Source organism: Stegastes partitus, unplaced genomic scaffold (genome assembly GCF_000690725.1).
Source record: "Stegastes partitus isolate 25-593 unplaced genomic scaffold, Stegastes_partitus-1.0.2 Scaffold752, whole genome shotgun sequence".
Classification (NCBI taxonomy): Eukaryota; Metazoa; Chordata; class Actinopteri; family Pomacentridae; genus Stegastes; species Stegastes partitus.
Genome location: NW_007578483.1, coordinates 66,710 through 91,016, shown reverse-complemented (window position 1 = coordinate 91,016; position 24,307 = coordinate 66,710). Strand labels below are relative to the sequence as shown.

The 24,307-nt window shown below is 39.4% G+C and overlaps 1 protein-coding gene across 3 annotated transcripts in view; it reads right to left on the bottom strand.

The window, feature by feature from the left end:
• The window catches only part of fam13a (family with sequence similarity 13 member A), a 61,262-nt gene that overhangs the window by 31,086 nt on the left and 5,869 nt on the right, over nt 1-24,307 (bottom strand). For all 3 annotated transcript variants that reach the window (XM_008291614.1, XM_008291615.1, XM_008291617.1), the window contains exons 3-8: nt 22,278-22,487; nt 17,935-18,112; nt 14,359-14,512; nt 12,377-12,460; nt 11,426-11,500; nt 5,920-6,161 (exon numbers count right to left, since the gene is read on the bottom strand). In XM_008291614.1, the coding sequence (XP_008289836.1) occupies nt 5,920-6,161; nt 11,426-11,500; nt 12,377-12,460; nt 14,359-14,512; nt 17,935-18,112; nt 22,278-22,487 (943 nt within the window). The remainder of the gene's footprint in view (nt 1-5,919; nt 6,162-11,425; nt 11,501-12,376; nt 12,461-14,358; nt 14,513-17,934; nt 18,113-22,277; nt 22,488-24,307) is intronic.

Below are 24,307 nucleotides of genomic sequence, written 5' to 3'. Positions count from 1 at the left end.
AATATTTCACTCATCAGTCAGGCTGAAATAAAAATAGGCGACTTGGCAATTAGAAAAAAAAAAAATCAGCCACTGCTTTGGCAGCTGAATAGTAAACTAAATAAAACGCCCCAAATACTCCAGTTCCACCTTCTCACTGTGAGAAACTGCTGCTTTACTTTGTGTGCGTTTTATTTCACATTTTGGTCAGTCTGAACGAGCGATTTGATGAAACTTTCGGAAAACTGTTGTCATGTGGAGTCTGTCAAAGTCCTATGACATTTTGTACAGAAAATAATTATCGTATCAATCAGTATAAAATGATGAGTGAATGTAGCCATACTCATTAACTGCTCAGTGATTCACATGCAATCTTTTAAATATTGTGTGTGAATCATAAATATGTTGATCTGATTTCTTTAACTGCAGGTCTTTCATTCTTACTCTAGCCAAAAGAAACAAATAAATTGTATTGTTGATATGATTAAATATTCAGTTCTACTGGTTTTGTTTCATATTAGAGGAATATCAAGTGGACAACATCAAATTGAAACAACAACACCCACAATCATTCAGCATTGTGGGTTGTATACATAATGAGTCTCAGATGTTCTGAAACACAGAAGAAAGGAGCTGTTATTGTGGACCATGGCTGAATGTTACTCCATTGTGTTTTGGTACGTGACGTGCCTGCATGTGACTTATTGTAAGAGGCAGGTGTGTCGAGGGGAGGGCAAAACTTTCGAGCAGCACCTCAACACGTTCAAAACAAAGGATTTGGGTTTCAAGTCAGGCGGAGATCAAAACAGGTCAAAGGTTGTTGAACTTCAAAAGTCTTCTCAGTTGACACATTGTTTTCGGTAAATGTGCATATGTTCCTCCAGCCTTGTTTTAGTTGAGCGGTAGGTCACCACAACTCCTCCAAATTCTTTTAGAGCCTAAGTGGTGAATGACCCCGCCCCCCCCCACCTCACACCCTTGTTCTTAACCGGTGTTACACAGTCTGGCAAGCGTATTAAAATAATGTGTGCCGTCACTGCCGCCGTGAATTGCAAAAGCGGAAATCCTGCTTACCCACTACCTTACTGAAGGGATAACAAGAGGCTTTGTAGGCATACTCAGAAAGGCCTGATCCCTCCGGGCTGAACGGAAAACTACTGATAACAAGTTGGTCAATCTGGACAGGCTTGTCCAGCTTCTCCACTTCTTCAACACTGTAAAGAATGTGTAGACAAAGGTAGTCTGGCTTCGAGGATGCTATAGGATCACTTAAATGATGCAATATGTTTTGCTGGCAGAAGTCAAGATTTTTCATGATGTTATTTTTGAAGTTTTTCACTGTTCATTTTTACATTATATTTGTTAAAAAATAAGTTAAGTAAGACAAATAACAGAAAACAATGTGACTCCCCCACAAAGCACAAACTGAGTGGTGGTCAGGACTTGTTTGGTATATGCCTGGTATTTATGGTGTCAGAGCAACACAGAGGTTCAGGTTTGCAAGGCAGACCTGCAGATGCACATAAGAATTTGTAGGTGGAATGTGACAGTCCTCAGTGCATACATGTCCCTTGTTCTGTCTTTTTTTTGTTTGTTTTTTTTCATCATGACCATTACTTTTGTTTGTTGACTTATTGACACTGAAACAAAAATGATACAAAGAAAAACTCCACATTTGTATTTGTTTAGCAGAAAGAAAACCAAAATTCCAAGTGAGGTCCCAAATATGTTCTGACAAAAATTTTAAATCCAAATGTACTCGGACAAAAGCAGCAAATGCTCACATATGAGGAGCTAGAACCTCTGAATTTTTGGCACATATACTTGAAAAGTTACTTAAGCAATCCTCAAAATCACTGTGGATCAACTACCTGATTGATCAGTATTAGCTGAGCTACATACATGCGTTTTACTGTTCTGTGGATTCACAGCCCTGCATTCATCTGTTCACACAACAATTTAATCCAGACATCTGATTTTCAGTTAACCTAACCTGAAGATCAGACTTAATATTTAGCGTTCATCTTAGGATGTTAACGTCAGAATTAGTTTTTTTATTTTTTGAGAGCTTTGAACACTTTAGATGTTACCTGATTAGTGGAGTCTCAGGGATGACAAAATTAAAGAGCCCATATTATGCACATTTACAGATTTGAAGATGATTTTTTTATGGTCAACTGAAATATGTATACATGCTGTGAACTTCTGCGGTTTAAGCTCCTGTCACTGGCTTCCTTCCTGAAACGCACGGTCTGATTGGTCAGCTGCCTCAGCAAAATCGAGTAAGTCACTGTAACCCAAGATCTGAGTATGGACATTGAGCTCTGACAGAAGCAGCTCTTGCGAGGAAGTAATGGTGACCTGTGAGGCAGCTGCTCATTGCAGGCATTATGCAAATGTGTTACATGATAAAATAAATTAGAGAAGAAAATCCTGGATTAAACAATGCGATTCAGGCAGGTCAGGAACAGTGCTTTTTTGGGGAGAGAATATCTCCTTTCAGTATGGACTTTGTGCTTTGTAGGTCTGCATTCTTATTACATGCTCAAAAATTATCTAACACATTAAAGGAAATCAATATTTTTAAAAAAACCCATAAAAGCATAGTATGGGCTCTTTAATGAAGTCTCTTGGCTGAACATAATATCTTCTACCAAACGTGGCAACCTTTGTAGATCTAATTGTAGATATCCTGCGACATTAAAGACTGAGAATCTTCACTGACATTAAATCTTAGTATAACTAAAGGCCACTGTCTCACATGAGAGTTGGAAAAAAGGTGCATAACGTTACATTTGTCAGACAACCAGTTTGATCCAGCTTGCAGGTTCTTGCTGTAAATACGTGCAGTCATGCTTTCAGGCTGATAGATGAGACTTCCTGACAGGCGGCCAGCAATACTGTTATACCTGCACTCACACCACACTGCAACGTTCCTCACTTCCACTGATTTCCAACGGGCTTCTAAGAAACCCAATAGTTACATCACAAAATTCAGTGAACCATGGCAACTCCACACAAAAGCCAGTATGCATTCCCAGCGTGAAACTATGCAATGCTAAGAGCAGAATAACTTCGCATGACAATGCTATGTTGGCTGGTGTGGCCTGTGTGGTGAGTGAGGTTGGCGTCATATATTTCAGGCACAGATGAGAGTGTTATGTCATACAAGCCAGATTCACGTGATTACCAGAGATGACAGAAGGAGTACATTAAAGATGTAAGACTCCAGACTCAGAGAGCTGATATACAAGATCTAAAATGGAACTACTAATAGGGAACCCTGAAGGTGATGATTTGATTACAAGTGTACGCTGAATATGACCTGAACGACCAGGGCAACTACCCATGGGGGCAGTTCCTGGAAAGAAGGGTCCATGTGTCAAATATAAACGATACTACGAGTTGATCAACACAACTGACCAGATAAATAAAACATATTCATCACCAACTTCTTAGACTCTTGATTTCACATTTCAGACTCTACAAAAATAAAGCCATTAATTAAAAGTAAAAACACAACTGTTTGATTAAATATAAAATCCTAAACAGATGGAGCTTCTTTATTTTGCCATTCTGGATAGACTGAAAACAGTTTTAGTTCAGCTTGCTGTGCTGCTCTATGCTGACACAGATTTGTCTGACACATACTTATGGAAACTGAGAGCAAGCTGACAAGTAGGCATAAGAGATATGAAAATACAGATTTCCACTAGAGGAAAATGTTCATATACTTGCTACAGGTTTTATTTGTCAAAATCACAGCCACTTAAAACAAAAACTACCCAAAAACCCTAATCCTAACCCTAACACAAGTTTATAAAACCGTTTTTCCACCATTAATCAGATTAAATACTTTTTCTTTGAACAGGGCTGCAAGGTGGCTCAGTGGTTAGCACTGTTGCCTCGAATCAAGAAGGTTGCTGGTTTGTGTCCCAGTGAGGACACCTGGGATCTTTCTGCGTGGAGTTTGCATGTTCTCCCCGTGCAGCGTGGGTTCTCTCCGGGTTCTCTAGCTTCCTCCCACACAGTCCAGAAACATTTTGAGGTTAATTGATGATTCTAAATTGTCTGTAGTGTGAATGTGAGTGTGCTTGGTTGTCTGTTTCTAAGTGTAGTCCTGTGATAGACTGGTGACCTGTCCAGGGTGTCCCCTGCCTTTGCCCAAAGTCAGCTGGGATAGACTCCAGCCCCCCCGCAACCCTATTGAGGATTAAGCGGTGTATAGATAATGGATGGATGGATCTTTGAACATTTACAACTCCACAGTCTAAACTGTTTGATGCTACTAGAGAGTACAAAAAGCTTTTAATGCATTACAGATGGTGAAGTAATTTTGGCAGTTTTGCATATGACATGTGTCTATTAGTAAATATCAGAGAGTTCAGGTGACTGACGCACATTACTGAGGTCCCCTGTCACACTGCCTCCTCATCAGCCATCCAATACTGCTTGGCAAGAAGAATTCTGGGGTATTGGGGCCATCCAGGAAGACATACTAGTATCCTGACATGGTGATGAAAGCTTTTGCCACCTTGGAAGTATCATATTTGCCACTTCATGTATCCAGGACATTTCTGTTCCAGTAAAAGGCAACGGTTGGCTATTCTGATTTAATGAATTTTAGGTCACACAGAGACAATATGGTGCCATGGCACCATTCAAAGTTAAACACCAAAGAAAAACGTGACAAGGTTGAATTTTTCAAAAACAGAGCTAAAACTGTATAATGGCACTGACATTTTTTTGATGATTACATTTTTTTATTGTCAATAAAGCTTGAAAAGAAAAAGATTTGAGAAGTACCACATATTGACATACATTCCACATAATGTGATAAAACAAGTTCCATATATATTATACTGTGTGACTCTGTGTGCCATTCTAAACTTTTATGTAATGTGTTAATGGATCCAGTGCTGACACGGTTCTACACTCTGATTAATGTCCTATAAAGGTCACCGGTATGTTCTACAAGTGGCAGTGGAGGCCAAAATGGTGTCATCAATCCAAATTTCTAAGCATCACACGCGTGGCATTTATTGCTTTATGACACATTATATCTTGTAGTTTGTCAAATCTACGAACTTCTTTTTTTCGAACTGAAGAAAAAATAAAAATCTAAATTTAAAACATACATAGTGGATAAACCGTATTTAACAAGTGTTTTAATCAGAAAAGCAATGACTTTTAGCCAATGAGTGCAGGTGTACAGTTGAGCTACAGTCTCTACGTCAAGCAGCGAGTACCCCTACAACAGACACAGCTGTAGACCTGCTATTCCAGGACTGAAGACACTCGACACGAAGAGGGTCCAATTTCAGCTTCTTATAATAGGCTTGTTTGCATGCCAAAGGCACATTGCCACGGGGCTCAGGCTGTAGGTCTCTGATCGCTGTGAGATACTGAAGATTTTTCACCCTTACCCTGGGCTGACAGCACATCACCTATGCAAGCACAGGTCATAGCCTATTTAACAATGATAGAGTCCCCCTTCATATTCCACATTTAAGCAAGATGGCATCACAAAACAGAAACAGAAATGATGTAATTTTAAAGGTTGGGCACGTAGCAGGGAAGCCGTATTTTTTTAAAGTTATATGACCTTAGGTTTACATTTACACCAGTCGTAAAGTGTCCTGCTCGCAGTTAAGACTGTGATCCTAATAAAATCATAAAACTGCAGGAGTGGCTGACCACATTTCACAGAGTACCTGAATTCTATTCTGTTTTTTGCTTTTTTTTTTTCTTATGGTGATAGATTAATTTATGTGGCTGGAAATCAGGGATCACAACTTAGCTTTACATAAAACATTTGTAAATAAATAATCTGTTCTCCTAATCTGTAATTTCTGGTAGAGCAGCTCACCACACACTAATGTTAGTTTATCTTTGTAATTTTCTCAACCAGGTCAAAGAGCAAGTGCTGAACACACTAACCTGCTGAGGCCCTCCACACTACTAGAGAGGCTGACATCGAGGTGGCCAAAGTGCGAGGCAGCGTCTGGGGTGTCTTGGTGATGCCCGGGTGTCGTTTCCATTGCCTCTTGGCTAGGGCTCCTCAATGCTGAGGTCAGGGGCAAAACTATTGGTATGGAGAAAGGCCTCGCGTGTGGCAGCCCCGCAGAGAGACCGGGCTGTGGAACAACCTGAGTCATGCCGTCAGTCTTCCCTTTCCTCACCTGTTTGGCAGAGACAGTGAGCGATGAGTCTCATGACAGGAAATGTGAGATAGCATGAGAGGTAAATGATACATCACTGGTAACGTTTCTGCACAATCCAGCTCATCCAGCCATACGAACACGTGCAGACGGGAGCTTTTAACCTTTGCTCAGGTTACTATAAAACATGCATTTGAGGATCTCATGAGGTGAGGGGGGGAGAGCAATAAATGAGGGCAAGAAAAAAGAGGTTAGTCTGTAAAACTGTTAGGTTAGACTGATGTTTGTCTTACCGTGCTGACCCTGAGTGGGTATAAACAGCGCGAACCACCGACAGTTGTGTAGGAAAAGAACCTTAACCTAATTACAGCCACATTGTGAGAAGTACCCTTCTGCATTTTTACTAAGTCGCCGCCAAGGAAACCTGACAGAAATGTTAAAGAATGTGTCAAAGACCTTTCTCCTCGTATATATGGAGAGCGCTCGTATTGCTGCTGATGCACACTGAAGCCAAAGAGCTGTCTGGCTGTGGTAAACAGAGTATGAAATGGGCCTGACACAAGCAGCTTAAGTATCGATAATGGTCAGAAACATCTAATGCTAAAAGTGGCTTCTCCCCGCTGAATTAAAAGGTTTACTTTTTGCCTTTACACCAATTACCAGTGGAACATTTCCATTTATGGTTGAACTTAATGGGTTGTTCCAAAATCTATGGATGCAGCCTCCATTTAGACGTTTAGCCACTGATGCACTTAATGGATGAATCTTTGGAAACATAATTAGTTGCACAAACTTCTTTAGCTAGACCTGATATGGATTTTGCCCCTCGGAGCTTTGTGATTGATTTAGCTAAATTTGTCATTCACAGAAAAAAAAACACAGTGGAAGAAAAACGGGAAAATGAATGTGGATGTCAGCTTTGTTTTTAACAATTTGCTGGAGTCTGCCTCATTATACTTTGCGGAGGCATCACGAAAAGGGAGACTGCACAAAAAGGGCATCTTGGTTTGTCTTCGATGTTATTATAAATTTTTGCTGTCACGTGTTTTGCTGTTTTTCTTTTGTATTATTGTAATCAATAAATTATTTAAAGGAAAAATACATACAGATAAAAAGCAGCAATTTCTCTAGTCTCCAACAATTTTGTTTGTTCATTTATTCAATCATTACCACCTACTATATGGTGAATTCTGTGTAAGGTGTTGTAGTTTTTGTTATAATAAAAATTTTGCACACCACTGCTTTGGTATCATATAGTGTTGCTACTAATGATTATTTTCATCATTGAAGAAAATGGCTACAAACAACGCTTTGTTCTACAAAAAATGTAAAACAAAAAACAGAAAAACTCCCATTACCATTTTCTAGAATGTGTTACTTTGTCTGACCAACTGTCCAAAACCCTACAACATCAACTTTGCTAAAATGCAGGACAAGGGAGAGCAGCAAATTCCCAAGTTTGTGAACAAGGTACAATCAAAGTTAAACAAGTAATAACTATCAGAATAGTTGATTTATTTTACCTTGATTGACTAAATAAATGAATGAATTCATATATTTTTTTCTGTCTGTACAATGTATGACTGAACTAAAAGTAAGTTAGTAACAACACAGCCATGGAAACTCCAGCAGAGACCCACATATCAAAGTCCATGTCAGTTTTAATATTGCTAACCACTGACCCGCCTACTGTCTCCATCCCTGGTTCCAGTTTTTGCCTGTGCATAAAGACTAGCTCAGACGAAAGTTAAATAGGCTTGATGGCAAACAAGTCTGACAGACCAAAATGAGGATATGACCTGGTTTCTAAATCATGGATTAACTTAATAATTTGAAGGTTTGTGAGTAAAACCTCAAAAGACCGCCAAGAAAAGCCAAATACAATATTTTCGAACTTGATATTTTAGGTTGGTGTGCTTTCTCTCTGTTAACCTGCCATGAGGAAAAGGAGCTGTGTCTGGCCTGGAAACAACCTCTACTGTTATGTGATCTCTATTCACCGACGGGTGACAGCTCATTTCTCAGGTGTCTAGTTTTCTGAAGTGTCTTTGCAATCTGATCCATACCTGATCTAGCTTGCACAACCACCACAACAACTTTTACTGGACATTTTTAAGTAGTACATGTTAGATTAATCACTTTTGCTCAAAAAGAGAGAAGATGACATCTGCCTATTTCGAAGAGGTGGTTTACTATAGCAACAGAAGGCTTTCTTGCAATGCCAAATGAACAACAAGGTGCGAGTAATACACTGCCAAATGCAACCATGTGTCCAAAGATCACGTGTGGACACAAATATCAGTGTGTTCAACAACACACAAGTTCCCCTTTAATCACACAGCATGATTTTTAATAGCACGTGCATCATAAATCAAACTAAAGATATCACAGGCGTGTTTAGGGCTCTCTAATTTATGTGAGTGGGTGTGTTTGATTGTTTGTGTGGAGTTTACTACTAAACCAGACCTGAAGCTGATAAATACTGCATAATTCATAGACTTATAACATCTGTAGCTCACAGTGCCACAGAAGCTGCTGCAGCACTGGCAGTCATGTGTGAGTGGTGATAAATCAAAAAGTGATTCTTTCAAGTCTATTTGTCCTTTGTAGTAATGACAACTGATTGCAAATTTGTACATGATTGTTTGGGGAATAAAAGTTAATGTTTATTGTATTAATGAATCACTTCATAAATCATTAAGGAGGCTGGTTCTCTTCTCCGTGACCCGATTTCAGTTTTTAGAGACAGCAAAAGGTATCTATGAGTTTCATGGCATCAGCTTTAGCTTTAGGAATTGGGTTTTGTGTTTTAAAAGCTGCTAAAAAAAAAACAAAAAAACAGTACCACTGACGGCCAAACATTTCAGTTGAATATGCTGTTGCTGATAGTAACCGCTTCTGGCAAAGTTAAAAAGCTGTTGCCCTAGTGGGATCTAATAAAGTACATCATTGAGGTGCATGTACTGCACTGCAGTAGAATCATCATGAAGCGTTTTACTTCTGCTCCCCGTCAGAGGGAAACACTGTCATTTTTACTCCTTGACATCTATCTGACAGTTTTTGTTACTTTACAGTGTAACCTTATTATATAATATCCTTTTTTTTTATATCTTAAACTACCCAACAGTAGGTGGAGCTGGGAAACTAATAGGCAACTATTTTAATACTGAAGTTATTTATTATGCAAAGAAGCCAATTATTTCATGGTTGTCAAATAGAAGGATTTGCTGCTTTTCTTTTTTAATATTTAAACTTTTTTTTTTACATTTTACATGACTTTAAGATTGGACTGTTGGTTAGACAAAACCCATAAATATCTATACACCGCTTAATCCTCACTGGGGTCGCGGGGGGGCTGGAGCCTATCCCAGCCGACTTAGGGCAAAGGCAGGGGACACCCTGAACAGGTCGCCAGTTAGAGACAGACAACCAAGCACACTCACATTTACCCCTACAGACAATTTAGAATCAAGTGTGACAAGCCTCGAGCGGGATACGAACCCGGGGTCTCCGACGCCAGGACTAGCTCCCGGTGTGGGAAGGGGCAGCTTAGCGTGGTGAGCTATGTGCACCCCACCCATAAATATCTTAGTCAAAAATTAAATATTCAAAAGGAAAAGCTAGAAGAGCACTTGGAGAGCGCTGTCTTCTGCCAAAGCCATATCTTGCAATTTTAAAGAAAGTGGTCCAGTCCACTAAACTTTAATAGGTTCTTCCTTTGGCCATCTTGCTGACAGACAAACAAGCAGAAAGACAAACAGCCTTAGCAGAATTTATGTCGTCAGCTCATTGCTAATCTTGGTATTTTAAGCTTGTGAAGCACTTTGGTCAACTGTGGTCGTTTTCAAAGCGCTACACAAATAAATTTTGACTTGACTTTGATTTGACTAACGAAGCTATCCATTATGCTCACAATTTGAAGCTAATGCATTGCCAGATAACTGCTTCACACCTAAAGGAATGAATTTAACGTTTCTCTGCTGCTATATTTTTTCTTTTTAGCTTCAGTTACTCATGCAGACACTGTGTATGTTCACTAGATTAAGTATTGTGCTGTGCTTACTAGGAGGACCAAGTGTTGATCTTTCACTTGTGATATTTAAAATACACTGTGCTCCATGTCAGTAAGAAACACATTTGACAGCCAGTTTATACAGTTGTGAATCCAGTTTTCAATTCATTTTTACAATACTTTTGTCCCAGTGTTGTTTATGGAGTCTTATTGTTTTGTCATTTGTCATCACGCTCGCTGAATTTGTTGTCATTACTGTTTTCACAGTGTCACAATATTTAGAACAAGACCTCAATATAATAAAAACCTTCAAGGTGATCTGTTCATGTCAGTGCTCACTGAAGGTGTGTTTAGCTGGCTGCATAGCTGTGCACCAACACACAGTGAGGCCTGAGGCACTAACTGCTATGATTAAAGGTTAAAGTAACTTTAAGCATTTGCAATTATTCTACAAACCAGCTCTGCTCAAAGGAAAAGCTTTTTCACCACCTAATAAAGAAAGCAAACATTATTCATCAGACGATGTCTACCCTCCTGAGCTTATCGTGCTATCAGTCAGCATTTCTTTTATCTCTACAGCGACACCAGTCTTGATATGAATGACCCATTTATGGCACCGGATCTTCTATAAACTGCCTTCAAAACAACTGCAGGAAGATCATTTCAAGGTGTCTAAAATCGTGAAGAAAAACCTCAGAGAAACTACTCCTCTGTATTTGTGATAAAATGATGACAATATAAACTTAAACAGCTAATTTTGCACTTTGTGGCATCACAGGATCAGCGCTTCAGACTTAACAAGATTTACTACAACAAATGTAGCTCTCTTATTGACCTGTTTGATTTAAATTAATGATCCAAGAGCTCCATTTCTAAAACACATGCACAAACAGGAAATTTCCAGCCTTTAATTGCACCAAAATCAATGACCAAATGCTGTTCTTTGTGACAGGGCTCATCTGTAGTAATACAGCACACTTGAAACAGCATACCATAGCCTACGCTTGTCTCTCCCTGCAAATAAGCGCGTTGTTGTTTCCTGCAGCAGATTGCCTTTATCAGATCACATCACATCATGTGACCAAGCAGCGAGGCCACAGGCATCGGAGGCTGTCTGAGAGATGGCCTCTGGCTAATCAACACCAAGGTAATACAGCCGATAAGGAAGTGGTGAGCATTTTGTGAAAAGAGCGAGAAACAAACTGTGATTAAAAAAAAGGCTCCTAAACAAACACTATCACTCATACTGACAGTAACAGGTTATTTTCTATACCTTCTTTTTCCTTGTTTTTGCCTTTGGCGTAGCAGCAGAGGAGTTGTTCAGATGTTCTGCATTTCCTGGTGCAATCTTTAAAAATGCAGAAAGAAAACGGCAGATAAATACAATGAGATTCATAGTGCACAGTAAATATATCTGCATAACTTCAGGTAGACAATTAAATATTTTCTACAATACTAAGATTGCATAAAGCTAGCGAGCCATGACCATTATAAACAATGAAGGACAGGTGAATGGAATAAAGTTGGACTGCATCTAAAATGGATTACTTTAATGGTTGGTGTAAAAAGTATTAATCACCATTATCTCAGGTTGTTATTTCTACATTTTATGTCACTGTTTTGACACAATTTGACAGCTACACTTACCATACGATGGGAAAATAAATGACTTCAAATAGATATAAAATGAACATAATCAATACATTTAGATTATCCTCTGTCATAGTATCAACAAGAGTAAGTGAATAAATGCAAATAGTGCTATTTCTAACATCTCTAGCCTACAAACGAATACAGATAAGTTAGCAGTAATGTTGCATTAAAACCAATGAAAAAGTCATCAACTATTCTCACAGGGTGACCTGAAAAATCATGTAGTACACAGAAGTCAGCTGACTCTGATAACATCTTTAAAGCTCTGAGAAACCCACACAGACACACACAGAAATGGCTTTGGTGTTGGAAAACAGCTTTTCCAAAACATGCCCATGCTATGTTAATCACGTCACACAGATCACATGGTTGGTGTTAAAAAGGACTATGTAAGGGAATTTGAAGGGTTCATGCAAGTTTGACCTGGGAATGTCAGGAATAAACAACAATGTTGCATTTCACAGTCGACAGACGCAAACAAAAGCTTCTACAACAGGTCCACCGTGGAGCATTAATGCATAAACAAAGACACACATATGCAGGCTCACTACTGAAAAAGCACAGCACGCACTTTCATCCTGGGAACTGGTGTCGGTGTCTTTGCATTGAGATGGCTGGTGGACGTCTTTGTTTCTGCATCCGTCACGTGCGCCTCCTGTGAGCAGAAAAGAGGACAAAGAACACATACACATTTGTAATCATATGTACAGGGCTACATATCATGTATAATAGAGGCCAGAAAGCTTTGTTCCCCAGTTATTATTGCAACAGGAGACTCAGACATGCAGTAGCTATGAACTATCTTTCTCAGCGAATCAGGACATCATTTTAGAGCAACTGTTGTGTATGAATGTTCTGCATTTCCTTTTCTTCTGAGAGCCCCAAACAACATGTGTGCACATAAACGCTCACATAAACACCTCCAAACACGCTTCCTACTCGTCAGCATTTTGTGATGGAAGGTGACGGCAAAACTAGTGATCATATGTGCTATGTTCAAAGCCAAGGAAGGTCAGGAGGTGAGGGGCCTCCACAGGCCATGTATATGTCCATGTATGTGTTAACATTTTTGTATATGTGTGCATGTTTGTATGTAAGATGATCTTTGTTGACTGAGGAGTTTCCAATAGGTCAGTGGGGTCTCATGTCCAATGCCTTTACAGGTATTCAATGGCTTTCTAGCACAGATTTGTGACTGGAAATGCTATCACAAAAAAATCACTATATACTCAAACTTTTTACAGATTTAATTTTACTGCTACTAAGAATCTGCACCTTTTGATTTCATTAAGTCAATTAATTTGTGATTAACGTCTTCAGAGGACTTTTGCATGGTAAGCATAGTGTCATATGGGAAATCAACACTATGTTTGATGGTTGTAAAAACAGCAGGAGAAGTACCCTGACAGAAGAGGTCAGAGGTCAAACCCATGTGGAGCTCAGTCCTGTGGTCACTGCCTGTCCTCATGTGACCAATGTCACGTTTCACACAACCGACAAAGTCATCAATCAACAGTGTAGATGTCGCTGATGTCCATTTACTGAGGTGAAAAATGCCTTTCCAAAAGTGGAAATTCTGACAAGGTTTTGCTTACGATGTGATAGTTGAAAAGATACTTACGTTGCAGCTATTCCAGAAGTAAATATGACTCTCATTTCATATACTTTACTGGACTCAAATTAACCTCAGTTTACTGTAACTCCATGCGACACTTATTGCATGTGTGGGTAAACTAATTGAAAGCGACGATAAGTATTTCATGCTAACAAGGGTAGTTGGTGTGTCACTGAAACAGATCAAAGCGCAGCAGCGATTCTCTACTTGTTCTGCAAAGAGTTTCTTTTTTTTTTTATCTCTTACATTGCAATGAGGTCCTTGTGGGTGAAAAATGCAATAGATTGATATCTTTACAGAGTGGCAGCTGCATCAAAGACACTGAGGGACTGTAGAATATAAGGAACATGTATTCTACATTGTTTATTTTATAGGCCTACCAATTCTAGCATTCCTTTTAAAGTTTCATCATATTCTATTTGTAACTAATTTAAAGAAATGCATTATTCTAAATGAAACTCCAACATTATATGAAAAGATGATTTGCAGTGCTGTGCTCGGTTCATATTTTTTCCAATTGCTCTTGAGGTAGCAACAGATGCAGCAGTGAGATGCTGCCAAGAAAATCAGCCAACCAGACAAACCAGCAAATCAATAAACACATCAGCCATCAAAGCAGCAAATAGAAATCAACAGCCAGAGAGTCAAGCCAGCCACCTGTGGAGAAGTGTTTCCTACGAGGCTGTGATAAAACATCAATACTTGAATCAATTTTGTCTTGGCATTATGTAAGCCCGTATTTATACACTATCGCTACTCCAAGTGGATGGGCAGAGTGAGGTCACAGGCCAGAGAGGAATCATACTGTTTAAAGTGCATGGGCACAACATGTGACTCACTGTTATTGTCTTACCAGCTGCACAACATTGGCGTGGTCACCAACAACTATCTTTTTCATATAAACATTATCATCTGGTGTTCCAGGGAGTATACAACACCTTGACAATGATAAGCGTCGACTGCTCTTCTGTGCGGTCTTCTTTGTCTTTGTCCGTGCTCGCCTCAAAGATATTGCTGTAGTTCTGGATGAGTTTGACCATGATCTTGTTACAGATATTTTGGTCATTCATTGCCTCAAAGCCAGGGGTCACACTGGAAAAGAGGACAAGAAGATCAACAAGAATAAAAGCAAAAAGATGACTTTTCATTAAATTCTTTAAACATGATAGCATCAGTAGAAAAAAGTTGAGGATCTGTACTGAACAAACATAGTTCAACAGTGAGCTTGACACTGAAACTGAAAATTAGTCATCAGTTAGCTGACCTGAATCCAGCTTCCCTATTAAGAACAATGTCTCATACTAATAAACAGCTGTTTAACACGCACACGCACACACGCATGCACGCATGCACACACAGCCCATGATAACGAGAACAGGTTGTACAGTATGAAAGACTGCTTAGTTTTTTCAGCACCTCTGTCCAGTGAAACCTGATCTTGTTTCCATGCAGGACTCCCAGCAGGAACGTACCAGTTTATCACTGGAGATTCCCAGCAGCAGCCAGTCTGGAGAACAGTGCGGCTATAGGTCACGAAATGTACAAGTGTGATTTGAAACTGGGTGCTCACTAAGCCTATCACAAACAGAAAAAGTGAGAACAGAGATACTAAGCTCACCAGCGGAAGAAAGGAAAGTGGAGCCACTGACTGCTACATCATAGTAAAGGTCATGGTTGGGCTGTGCATAAGTTTTACTTGAGCAACTGTACAGGTGTACCAAACAGAATTAATGCTGTTTTAAAAGAAAAGGTTGGTCACCCCAAATACTGAATTTTTTTTAATTTTGTAAAGGTAGTTGTCGAAAAAACAATATCATTATTTTCCAGCGTTGGTTTTTAAAAGCATCCTCTGCTTATTTTTAAAGACTATAACGTTTGCACAATACTCTACAGCCCCTCTCAGACATGCACTCTGTTCTGTCACTCTAACAGAAACTGATCATGTCGGCTTTATGTATGAATGAGCACCCTGATCAGTTTTCTGTAAATCAGCAATATTACTAGGTCGGCCCTAGTAACATTTCCATATCACTTTCAACATGGCACAAAAAAACAAAGTATTTCTTTCCCACAAGATGTTAAAAGTAGCTGAAGTTGCTTGAAGGAGTTTTTCCGCTGAGTTTATTAAATGACTGCAGCGTCAGACAGCAGCAGGATTTATATCAGTGTCTCCAAAGTGAGAGAGAGTTAAATACTCATAATTATAAATGATCCCCGGCACGGTGAGAGGATAGCGCATGCCAGGATCCACTGGCAAGTCACACTGTGTACTTTTCATCACATCAGACAGGTGAGCTGTCACACACAGAATCCTGGTTCATATGCTGTCGGTAAATCACTTGTTGCACAGTGCTTGTCCTCAGGTGGAGTCCTGAGCTCTGTTGCAGCTGTTGTAGTAGTTAGATTATGATCCCACGTGGACTTTGTTTTCAGTGTTCATGAAATCATAAATAAACCAGGCTGTTAGTTATTTAGACACTTTGGAAAAGCTGTTTAGACTCTGTTTGGTCTGTTATTGCATTATTATGTATTAACCTCACTTGTGAATTGTCCAATCTTGCCTGAAGGACAAGACTCAATTCAAGTGTCACCTTTGATGATTATATTCAGGGGTAATAAAGTAAAAAAAAAAAAAAAAGTGAATTAAATTATTTAATGTAATTCTGAGCCACACAGGAACTTAAAAAAAAAAGAAGTTTTTTTGAACAGGTGCCTGACCAAATGTTCTTGATGTTAAATTTAAAAGCAGGCTCAGGAACCCAGGAATGATTCAAGTTTCTCAAGGAGACTCTACATGCTGCCATAAAATTGTGCTTTCATTCTTGTCAGACAAGCTACAGCACCACCTGATGGCCACACGTTTTGACAGAGACTCATTCCATCCATTATCTATACACCGCTTAATCCTCATTAGGGTCACGAGGGGGCTGGAGTCTATCCCAGCTGACTTTCACAGGGCTACACTTAGAGACAGACAACCAAGCACACTCACATTTACACCTACGGACAATTTAGAATCACCAATTAACCTCAACATGTTTTTGGACTGTGTGGGAGGAAGCCAGAGAACCTGGAAAGCAGAATGATCCCAGTGCACCCACTGGGATGCAAACCGGCGACCTTCTTGCTGCAAGGCAACAGTGCTACCTTGCAGTCCCTCATTTTAACCTGCATTCTGAAATGGAAAATGTCAATGTGCATGTAATTTTCAGTTTAATTTTCTATGCTTCCTGTCTTCACTTAGAAATAAATTGTTTGAAAACAGCTGAAATCTCTGTGGGTACAACTTGTCCTGAGGTTTATTATCTTACCCTGTATATCCTGCTTGTTGTAGGACTTCATCCCTCCAGCTGCTCTGATATGTGAAACCAAAATTTGTTATCTGTCTCATCAAAAAGATATAGGGGAAAGCTGACTGAAGAACTGCTGATTTTTCCAGACTAAGCTAAGGTGCCTTACTCTGTTATTTAACCCTCCTGTTATCTTCGAATTTGCTGACATCTTTTATCCTTGGGTTCAATTTGACCCCAGCAATCTGAACCTCCAGAAAATATCATAAACAAAATTGTTACCCAAGTTTATGTGTTAAAAAATAGCCCTTTAAAGAAATTTGAAAAAAATTATGTCAATTACTTATTTAGAGATGTTAAACATTGAATGGGGTCAAATTGACCCTAAAGATAATAGGAGGGTTAAAGCAGTAAACATGTTTTGTAACGATCATAGTGAAGCTGCAAAACTTGCCAAAACCTTAGGGAATTGACCTTTAACAAAATGCAAACAACACAGTGAAGCAGGCTGGTATAAACACAGACAATTCTTCATCCTGTGACTCTAAAGGTGAATCATTAAAGCCAATGTCAGACTGAGGTCTGAATTTAACCCTAACACAGTAACTGAGTATGATAATGATTATACTTTGACTGACACTTGTTTACCACTTAAAAAGTGAGATTGTTTTTTGATTCATCCATTTATCACTGTTACTATTATTGTTGTTCCTGCTCAGCTTCTCTGCAGTGTACTTTAGTCTTTCAGCTAATTGTTTTGTCAAACTTTATTTTTACACTCTGTCTCTCTTTTTAGCAAAAAACTCAGTGAACAAATACCTACAGAGAGAGGAGGATATTCCCGTTGAGAGTTAGGGAAGGTCAACAGGAACATGATTCTAAATGACTGCCACTGCTGCTCTGTACCTGCTGGATTTGTTAATAGGTAATGTTTGTAATACGTTCATTAAAATATGTCTTTACTGTATTTTAGAGCACACTGGGCTGTTCCCAAGTGGCCAAAAAAATAAATAAAAAATCTAATAATACAGTTCAAAAAGCACTAAAGTGTCAATAAAGTTATTGCCAAACCATGGGAGTACTTACAGTTTCATTAAACACTGTTTCCTATATGAAATATAAAAAGCAAGAACAGCAAGCTGCAGCTATGGTGAAACTGGTCCAAATGTATTTATTTTAACTGTTCAATCACATCTACACTTAAAAAAAAAGAGTTGGACTCACTGGAAGACACTGGGTCCAAACACAGTGGCGAGGTTCAGCGCAGTCATGCGGTTGTCCTTGTGGTTGCTCTCCACAAGGGTGAGGAAGTGGCAGAGGTAGCGCAGGAGACTGAGGTGGACGTCTGGAAGCTGCTGGAGCAGTTCTCTCATATCTGACCAAGAGCCATCATCACCACACTCTATAGACGCACAAAATATAACAACAGATCAAAGGTGGGGTTGATTTATTTGTTTGTCTATGTAGTTTTCATTCAGAAACAAACCTGAAACCTCTTGCTAACACACTTCATAATCAAGCAACAAGATTTAAATGTTCAGGGAAGCGTAAGCAATTTGATTTCTTTTGGAGCAGCTCACAAAATGCAAACCAGAGATAGGTGAATAACATTTCAACCCTGGCACTACAGCCCACCTTCAGCAGGCAGAGAAAGCTGCACCAACCTGCTCTCTGTAACATCTAATCTTAAGTTATGGTGACGAGTAATACGTGAGCAGTACAGCAAAGAGCTTGAAAATATGTTGATGCTATTACTCGGGATACATAATTAGGTCAGAGTTGGATGAACGGATATGACTACTGATCCCGAGCGACTGAGTGACGCAAACGTTGCGAGTGTGTACGTCTATGTGAGAGTGCGAGCATGCGTATGAAGGCTGGTATGTGTGTACGTCTGCCTCAGCTTGAAAGAGAGGGAGAGGAATAATGGCCTGAGAGCTCACAGCTGAGTGAAGTTCAGAATCTGAGTGTATGTGCACATAGACATTATATCACAAAAGTGAGTAAAACATTTCTGCAAATATTTTGTCATGGGACAACATTGATGAAATGACACTTTGCTTTAATGTAGTCAGTGCACAGCTTGTATAACAGTGTAAATTTACTGTCACCTCAAAATAACTCAATACACAGCCATTCATGTCTAAACCGCTGGCAACAAAAGTGAGTACATCCCTAAGTGAAAATGTCCAAGTTCGGCCCAAAGTACCAATATTTTGTGTGGATACGATTATTTTCCAGCACTGCCTTTAACCCTCTTGGACATGGAGTTCACCAGAGCTTCACAGGTTGCCACTGGAATCCTCTTCCACTTTTTTATGACGACATCACGTAGCTGGTGGATGTTAGACACCTTGTGCTCCTCCACCTTCCATCTGAGGATGCCCCACAGATGCTCAATAGGGTTTAGGTCTGGAGACATGCTTGGCCAGTTCATCACATTCACCCTCAACTTCTTTAGCAAGGCAGTGATTGTCTTGGAGGTGTGTTTGGGGTCGTTATGATGTTGGAATAGTGCCCTGCGGCCCAGTTTCCAAAGGGAGGGGATCATGCTCTGCTTCAGGATGTCACAGTACATGTTGGAATTCATGGTTCCCTCAGTGACCTGTAGCTCCCCAGTGCCAGCAGCACTCATGTAGCCCCAGACCATGACACTCCCACCACCATGTTTGACTGTAGCAAGACACACAATTGTCTTTGTACTCCTCACACACACACACACGCTCGACACCATCTGAACCAAATAAGTTGATCTTGGTCTCATCAGACCACAAGACATGGTTCTAGTAATCCATGTCCTTATTCTGCTTGTCTTCAGCAAATTGTTAGCAGGCTTTTTTGTGCATCATCTTTAAAGAGGCTTCCTACTGGGATGACAGCCATGCAGACCAATTTGATGCAGTGTGTGGCGTTTGGTCTGAGCATTGACATGCTGACCCCCCAACACGTCAAACTCTGCAGCAATGCTGGCAGCACTCATACGCCTGTTTTCCAAAGACAACCTGTGGGTATGATGCTAAGCACACGCACTCAACTACTTTGGTCGACCATGATGAGGCCTGTTCTGAGTGGAACCTGTCCTGTTAAACCTCTGTATGGTCTTGGCCACTGTGCTGCTGCTCAGTTTCAGGGTGTTGGCAATCTTCTTATAGCCTAGGCCATCTTTATGTAGAGCAACAATTCTTTTTTTCAGATTCTCAGAGAGTTCTTTGCCATGAAGTGCCATGTTAAACTTCCAGTGACCAGTGTGGGAGAGTGTGAGAGCGATAACACCAAATTTAACACACCTGCTCCCCATTCACACATGAGACCTTGTGACACTAACGAGTCACATGACACTGGGGAGGGAAAATGGCTACTTGGGCCCAATTTGGACATTTTCACTTTCACTTCTGTTGCCAGCGGTTTAGACATTAATGGTTGTGTATTGAGTTATTTTGAGGGGACATTAAATTTACACTGTTATACATGCTGTACATTGGCTGCTTCAGATTGTAGCAAAGTGTCATTTCTTCAGTGTTGTCCCATGAAAAGAAATAATAAAACATATTTGCAGAAATGTATTCACTTATGCGACATATTGTACATGCACATTGTTGTTGAAGTTGAAGTTATTACGCTTTCACTGCTTAGTACACAGGATGGACATGCATTAAGAGATGAAACCGAAAATTTCTACTTCATACAATTGTGTGTTAAAAACAACAGCATGCACATGTGATGGAAGAAGCCAGATAGTGACACAAGCACACGACTGCAGAGAACGCCATGCCATGAGATATGGTGATGCATAAAAACACAGGCAGAAATAGGACGTAAAATGTGACAGCATCAATATCAAGCATACACTGAAAAAAATGTTAATAAATATGGCCATATGTATTTGTATGTGCTAACCACTGTGATAGCATAGTGAAGAACAGGCAAAAGTATGTGGTGCACTGACAATATAGAATAATCAGGGACTTTTCCATACCATTTCTACTATCTCAGCTATGTGGGGTAATGTTGCAACTCAATAAGCTGCTTTATAAAGACATTGGATTTTACATGACCTTTGCATCAACTTGATATGTGAATTGTTAAGTATTTAATATCTTGAATGAACCAAGTCACAATCTGACTATTTTATATGGCAGGGAATTGTGTCAGGATACATACTGATATTGTATACATACAACATATAACTACATCCAGGATTATATCAGCAAACTCCAAATGTACTATAATAATTTATAACTCCACTACATAGATCTGGGGAAGTGACAGAGCAGACACACTGATTAATTTATATGGCTTTCCGAGTAGCTGCAAGGCCACCCATTTCCGTGGACAATTCAGGATTGCAATCACATGTTGTTTTGATTATAAGTTAATCTTTAACTTACAGTATCATAAATGAGTTTTCAGAATGATGTATCGAAAATTATAATAGTTAATAATTTACAATAAAAAAAATGATAATGACAAATATCCCTCTTAACCTCCCACCATTCAATGTGATGGTTACAGTCAGTGAAGTTTTAACCTGCACAAATCCTGAATAAATCACTTAAAAATGACTGATCCCTTCTCAAAATCACCACTGAACAATTATTTTCCAAAAAACGAATCAATTGATCACTACATTATTTGAACCAAATACGGCACATAAGCAGTAATCGGTATCCGAGTGGTAAAAACATCGCAAAGCCTTCAATACTTGTAGTATGAAGTTGGACAGACTGTCTATTTTTACTTATTTGATTAAAGTAAAAGTTTCACTTGAGTTGCAACTATCCTTGATGCCATTGTTAGTCCTGTGAATGCATGACTAGAGCACAAATATACTTGAATTTAGATTGTTTTCATATTCTGCATATTCTGTAAATGATTATACTACTAATCAATGGGCAAATTAATCTGCGCCTATCTGGCCACTCATCATACACCTAAACCGTTTTTAAATTTGACAAATAACTGCACCAGAATAATCTCTTTCTGTAGCTGCAGCCAAGACCATTTTGCTAATGCAGCATTTGGCCATAGGCCCTGAAAAATCAGGCTCATATTTATGGGGTCTGTGAAAGCAAAACGAATACTGCAGCCAAAAAGTACACTCTTCTCTCATCAAACAGATTAAACCCGGCACTAGAGGAGAGCTGAGAGTGAGCACAGACACTTTACCTTCCAAATTACTCACTTTATCTTTTATGACCTCCAAGATTATCACCAGAAATATAGGAGGTCTACTCGTCTTCACATCACACAGACTCTATCTCTCTATCTCTCATGTTCACAAATGCCTACACACTTAACTCAGCAGTGCCTTTATTGTCATTTCCTGGTGCACGTGACTAAACTGCTAACAGCAATTCCACCACCTAAAGATAAGATGAGATAAGATGACCTAGATATTCACTGCTCTTGGGAGGGCATTAATATCCACCCGTATTGTGGAGATCTATCACATTATGGTGAACAGAAGTAAAACCAGATTTATATCAGCTGATAAGACTAAATTCTAGTAGACAAATGTTACAAATAAACACAGAAGATTGAAGTGGGACCACAGGTTGGTGTTTTACCTTGGTAGTGCTGTATCAGTGCTTGTTGGACTGTTGAGTCTATCAGACCCTGTGGAAGGTCTCTGAGGTACTGTTTGAGCAAGCTGGCCACGGTGCTGGTATCCGACTGAGAGAGAAGGTCCACATCCTCACCACTCTCTAGCCGCTGTTTCAGGGTCTCCACAGCTCGGACGTTCCCGTTTACTCTGAACAGACCCTCCTGATGCAGAGCTGGAGGGAAAGGCAAAGAAATACTGTATGGATGTAGTTACAGGTAGGACATTTGGCACATGTAAGAGTGGGCATATCAATTATTCTGTAAGATAGTCTGCATGCAGTAAGTTGGCCTCTAAGAGTGGCTTTATTGTAATGTTTTTGATGGAGGCAGCAAAATAATTTTATTTTTAATCTAAAGTGTGGTTGGTTTTTTACAACTTGCCTTGGTAGCAGACTTATGCTGGTGATGCCAGTTCTTCCTTAGAGCAAAATAAAGTTTCTCAACACCTCTCATATCAACCACAGACTGTATATTACAGTCTATAATAACAAACAACTGCCAAGACTCCCATTAAATATGAAAACTGTCACCACAGGATGACTTGCAGTAATTTTCTTTCCACTGATAATAAATGCAGCACCAGATTTTCCCTTTGGCCCGTGAGAAAGTATGTTCTTAGTGTCTCAAACACCTTTCATCTAGCAAAAACCATCAGACCAAAACTTGCATCCAATAAACATCAAACAAAAACATAACAGCTGACTGAAAGCTTCTGTTGAACTTTTACTGAGCAACGTCTGGCAGTCAGAAGAAAACAATATCGCTTTTATCGCACTTTTAGCCATAACATGCCTAAAAAGGGGGCAAAGCTGTCAATTTATTCTTCTACACTTTTGTGGAAACTGAACGAATGTCCAAAGGGTTTTATTTGTATTTTGAGTGGTAGCTGAAACTGTAACTGAGCTAATGTTATATTGAACCTCCTCTTGCTAATGCTAACGCAGTGTAAACGGTGCGGATGTAGCTAGCGAGCAGCGTCTGCTAACTTCAAGCAGGAAGCTAATTAGCTAATTAGCATTTCTGTGGGCGGAGGGGTGGACGTGTTCCTCCGCGGTGTGATGTCGTGAAACGATGAGTGTGGCTGGAATTCATGAATTGTAAATGGTAAAGTAACTACAAACTAGTATACAGCCTTACCTATGCAGTAGGTAATAGCGATATTTGTACCACAAGTGTTAGTTAATAACTTCTTTGGCTGTCGGCTGGATGCTGTCGGTCAGAGCGGAGCAAACTACAAAAAAATAAAATAGTTTCGTACTCTGAGAACCACAGACCGAATAAAATTCACCTCCACTGTGTGGAATTTACAAATATTATAAATTAAATATGTTATTTCCCTCTGTGTTAATTTTAAATTGTTTGGAGATAGTCTGAAGTCACATGAGGACTGAGTTCTACTTTCTTGTGCTGACATCTAGTGGTCAAACAGTAGAACTACAGAAAATACTCAAGTACAAAGTGTGTTTTCCTGTTTTATTTATTTTAGCTGTTTGCTTGTTCATTATTGTAATGTACAGCTTTGCTACAGTCAAAGACACAAATAGGTTTCAATTAATTTCTTCACCTCCTCACTGCAGAGATCTTTGTTTAAGTTTAGATTAGTATTGTCTAAAGGAAAATCACGTTGATGGATTCCCATGGTGGGATTAATAATATTGCTTTTTCCTTTATAACCACTTAGCATTTTAGCTGCTCTTGTTCCTGAAGTCCTACCTTTGAAATATTTTTTTTTCTGATTTACAGTGTTGATGGTGCTATGCATCATACCAGGATGTGCATATCATCAGAAGGTCAATAACTGTTAAAAAGAAAATGTTGCAAAGCAAGACCTCTTAACAATAAGGCATGCAGTAACAAGAGTCACATATCTAAAAGAAAGTTTATCAGTCTGCTAGTAAACCACATTTGCTATGCATGTTATAAATGAATAGTTTATCCATTAAAATCTTAACAAATTGAAATATCTACTACCTAACAGCACGTTTGTTGAATA